Source organism: Capsicum annuum, unplaced genomic scaffold (assembly GCF_002878395.1).
Source record: "Capsicum annuum cultivar UCD-10X-F1 unplaced genomic scaffold, UCD10Xv1.1 ctg5204, whole genome shotgun sequence".
NCBI classification, from domain to species: domain Eukaryota; kingdom Viridiplantae; phylum Streptophyta; class Magnoliopsida; order Solanales; family Solanaceae; genus Capsicum; species Capsicum annuum.
Window position 1 is genome coordinate 24165 of NW_025860032.1, and position 945 is coordinate 25109.

The window sequence follows — 945 nt, forward strand, 5'->3', positions numbered from 1 at the left end:
TTGTCAATACCTTTAGTAGTTACAAATAGGTTATTTGGTTATACCTTCATTAGCTGCACAACTAGACACAAAGTAATTGACAATGTGATTGTCATACAAAATATGTCAATTCATTCACATTCAACATGTCAAAATGATACAAACTAACCAAACAACTACTACAAACTAACCATTACAATATCCATTACAAACTAAACTAACCAAAAAACTACTACAAACTAACCATTACAATATCCATTACAAACTAAACTAACCAAAAAACTACTACAAACTAACCATTACAAATCAATTACAAACTAAACTAATCAAACAACTACAACAAACTAACCATTACAAATCCATTACAAACTAACTATTACAATATCCAATTGCCTATTCAATAGGTAAACTTAACTACTACCTTACACCATATGAAAGAACCATTTTACAGTAAGAACAATGAGAAGAAGCAGAACAAGCCTATTCAATTTAAGCTTGGCACATTCCCTTTCAAGTTTAACCTTTTTGAGTTTTTGCGTCAATGCAATCAACTTTTCTTCACTATCTTTCAATTTCTCACACAAAGTGTCCCTCTCTTGTTCAACGTCTTTGAGCTTTTGCTTCAATCGATCACACAAATTTTCACCATCTTTGCACGTAATCATTAAGCTCGATTCTACCTCAGAATATTGATGCACAGAAATTGAAGGTTTTGGATCAATCCATCTAAAGTACCCACATCCTCCATTTTCCTAAAATACAAAAACAGTAGAATAATAAAAAAATCACCAAAAAATAAAATTAAAATCTGTGAAAATGATACAAACCTTTGGAAGTTTACATCCAAAAAATCTACAGCCCGGATATGATGGTGTCCTTGAAGTTCTTAAAGGAAAAAATTCGAAAAAATAACACAAAGCGGGAACCTCAACATTAACAGAATTTTTCGACATTCTCATAAAAAAT

At 30.9% G+C, this 945-nt stretch overlaps 1 protein-coding gene across 1 annotated transcript in view; it reads right to left on the reverse strand.

Moving 5' to 3' along the window:
• Nucleotides 1-401: 401 nt before the first annotated feature.
• LOC124892927 overlaps nt 402-945 on the reverse strand; it is an 829-nt gene continuing 285 nt past the window's right edge. The window contains exon 2 of the mRNA XM_047404104.1: nt 402-731. Within this exon, the coding sequence (XP_047260060.1) occupies nt 402-731 (330 nt within the window). The remainder of the gene's footprint in view (nt 732-945) is intronic.